General features: G+C 30.6%; 1 protein-coding gene across 1 annotated transcript; it reads left to right on the plus strand.

Annotated features, from left to right (window-relative positions):
- Positions 1-786: 786 nt before the first annotated feature.
- On the plus strand, positions 787-3496 carry PFD1 (PREFOLDIN 1). The gene is made up of 6 exons (XM_079001504.1): positions 787-932; positions 1034-1087; positions 1843-1948; positions 2048-2054; positions 2494-2578; positions 3185-3496. The coding sequence occupies exons 1-6, from the start codon at positions 909-911 to the stop codon at positions 3296-3298; spliced, it is 390 nt and encodes a 129-aa protein (XP_078857630.1). The 5' UTR covers positions 787-908; the 3' UTR covers positions 3299-3496.
- The last annotated feature ends 220 nt before the right edge of the window (positions 3497-3716 follow it).

A 3716-nucleotide genomic window follows, 5' to 3' on the forward strand; every position in this document is an offset into this window, starting at 1 on the left:
ATTGGGAAAATAGATGGTGGGAGGGAATGATGGCCAAACTTATAGGGTTAAATGTTAATGACTTAATTTTTATTTTCCTTGATTATATTTTCTTGAAATTAATTATTTTAAATTGATATTAGAAGATTCATAACAAATTATATGGAGTTTTAGGTGTTAAAGTTTATAAATTTGAGTTTTATGACTTTTAGGGTTTTAGGGTTTAATAAATCTTTGGACATCAAAATAATTTGAATTTTTGAGACTTGAAATTATTTTATAGTCTTATAATTATTTTACAGTTACTAATAATTCTTACCACTTGTTTTTGTCGGTTTATTGACATTTCTATATAATGGTTCTGATATTCAAGTGAAATTGAAGAATCAAGCATATTAGTCATAGTTTTCAACTTTGATTTAAGTTCCTATGTGACTCTGACCTAGTTTCTACTGCTAGGTCAAGTGTATGATATATCTACATGAATGTACAAAGATGCTTAAGTCAATGAATGACCCAAATTTGATAGTCACTACAGTTAAAGTAGTTGTAGAATTCACATATCAAAAGACGTTCAACCTATCAATATCATAAGTTGATAGATATATATTTTTCAGCAAAAAATAAGGGTTCAAGTCCCATTTTAAAACAAAAATATATTAATTTATGAGTAGAATAACATGTGAACTATGGGTGTGTAAACCGTTTTAAAAAACAAAAAAAAACCTTTGCAGCAATAATTTTATGTAGGGGTATATTTTGCAAGTTCATGTAAACTACAAGGGCTTATCTTTGATCAAAATAAATCCAGACCCGCACGGCTTACGGAGTGCAATCATCAATCAGATTCAACGAAATCAAGCAAACAGTAACGCTGCTTCATTAGGGTTTTATCAAATTCTACACTCAGCTCCAGAAGTTTACCAGAAATGGCCGATGAAGCAAACAAAACCGTAGTTTTCTCCTTCATTTATTAAAAATTCATTTAGGCATACATACATGAATTGTTTTGAATGTTCCCTCACTAATCGCGGAATACGATTTGTGTTATTAGGCTTTTGTGGAGATTCAAGGTCGCATGATTGAGACCACTGCTAAGTTGAAACAGGTAGCCTTTTCTTGTTCCTTTTCACACAGGTTACTCGTTGCATTGTATGCAAGTTAGTTACCTTTCTTAGAAGTTGAAAGCCATGTATTTTTCGAATCTGGGAAAACCCTTTTGATCTCTAAAGCACTAAATCAAAGTATAGCGCTCTATTCTTCTTGAAACGAAGGGTTTATATATTTTCCTTCTGTTTTTTGTGCTGCTTTGTTCTTCAATTGTGTGCTTTTTTGCTTCTGATCGACATTTACACGGGAGAGAAAGGGAGCAGACACTCAAATTCTACCACAAACGAGAAAAAGCTCAATTACATCAATTTCTTCATAATTGTCCGCTGGAAGATTTTGATAACCCAACCACTATTTTACTGAGAGACAATGCATCATCATAAATATCTTAAAACTAGAGTTTTTTTCATTGTAAATTTGTAATCATGACTCGGTTGTGAGAAGCAAATGTGAGAATGCAGAAAAGGAGAGTCCTACAAAATATATAATATTGTTTATGGGATATTATTTTCATTAAAAAAACCATAGAGTGTATCTGTTCATTTTCTCCTTCACCTTTTTTCCCATTTCTAACATTTACCATTAGCAATGAGAAGCTTATGAATCCTATATAGATTCTCAAACTAATACCATAATAAAGAAAAAAGACAACCTTAGGATTATATATGTCCATTTGTTTATGTGATTCTATATCATTTGGTTGATATAAAGCAAGTTTTGATTTCATGTCTATAATAATTGTATGTCTTTCAGGTTCAAAATCAGATGCGAAACAAGGAAAGTGAAAAAAAACGTGCTTTTCTAACCTTAGAGGAACTGCAACAGTTGTCAGATGACACAAACACTTACAAATCTATAGGTATCAAATTTTTACTACATACAGTTTTTCTTTTTGTATCAAGTAAAAAAGAAACACCTATTTGTTTTATTTAATCTTTTTTTAATTTTTATTTTGCAGGGAGAACGTGAGTACTGGATACCCTTTATACCCCTACTGCTATACCCTTCTCCATTCATAATTAACTGAGTACAATGATTTTGCATTTCCCCAAAGCTGAAGCAAATGAATTATTATGATTTATGATTATTCTCAAACACCAATTTTCATCTTTTTATCAGTTTATAGCTGTTTAATCCACTTAACCAATTTGATTTTTCTATCTCAAATGACTAGTTCATGAAACAGTTTTAAAGTATAATGTTCTAATTAGAAAAAATACACAAATAATTGAAATTATGTTGCTGTTTCTTGCATTTATTCGTTTACAAAAAACATTCAAAATCGTCATACGATACCTGTTCATACAAATTTGGATATTTTCATGCCTTGAATAGTAAAAAGATTCTTCTTTATTGTAATTTCTCACTGCTATATTATATATAATTTTTGTATATGATAAACAGGTTTGTCTTAGAGCCAAAACCATTTTTAATGGATGAACAAGAAAAGAAGCTCAAGGATAGTGAAACTGCAATTGCATCCTTACAGGTTTGCTCCTCTTTTATATACTGAAATTAAATATATATATATATATATATATATATATATATATATATATATATATATATATATATATATATATATAAAGGAAACACTTATACAACTTTATTAGATTAAGGGGGCAAGGGGCTTTTCCCTCATTAAGTTCTTTATGGGTGATGTTTGTTGGATAATGTGCTGTTTACATAAGTTTTGTTTCTTTTTCTAGAATGATTACACTGTCTTAATGAGACTAAATGACCATTTTACCCTTACATTTTAATATTTTTCACAATATTCATCAATATAATGTGAGAGGAAAACATAAGTAGGGCAAATAGGTAAAGGGTTGTTTCTTTTCGACTTAATGAGCTTAATGAGTTCACAACTTAATCTCAACAATTATATATGGCTGTTTTTTTTACTTAATCTAGACATAGTGACTTAATGTGTTAAGCCAGAAAACATGGGTTAATGTATTAAGACACCAGCCATTTACCTTTTTGCCCTTCTTTTTTTTCTCCCAACTCACGTTCAAATCGATGAATCTTGCTAAAATTGATGAGTATTGTGAAAATTGTTGTTATTTTGTTGAATATTCTTTCATATGAACAGACTTCAAAGGAGTACCTTGAGAAACAGTTGGGAGAGGTGGAGACAAACTTAAGGGAGCTTCTGCAACAAGATCCAGGTCTTGCTCGACAGATAATGTCCATGGCTGTTGTCTAACCATTTCTTAAAATCATCCACAAGAATCCATGATTATGAAATCCAAATGGTGTAGTGGAGTATGTATGTGATCTTTATGAAGAGTATTTATGTTGCATATTTTTGTAAGCCACCAAGAACAAAAATCATATCCAACATGCATCAACCACTTAGAATTTTTGTAATGGGATATCTACTTTTAAATTTGTCTTTGGTTTACTCGATGTAAACAATTATAGACGACAAGGCAAGCATAATTGGTTTTGGAGCGATCGGTAGCTATATGGTATGTTTGGTAAAACTAGCTGGTAGTTGAAAAATATAACTTTTATTTGTGTAGAAGCGTTCGACAAAAGTATCTAACCATTTGGATTTACGTACTTGGTGACAAGGTACTTGTTAGTATCTTCCTAACGTGTCTTGTATTTGAGTTCTAAAG

Source organism: Lactuca serriola, chromosome 5 (assembly GCF_051521515.1).
Source record: "Lactuca serriola cultivar US96UC23 chromosome 5, Lser_US96UC23_V15, whole genome shotgun sequence".
Taxonomy (NCBI): Eukaryota; Viridiplantae; Streptophyta; class Magnoliopsida; order Asterales; family Asteraceae; genus Lactuca; species Lactuca serriola.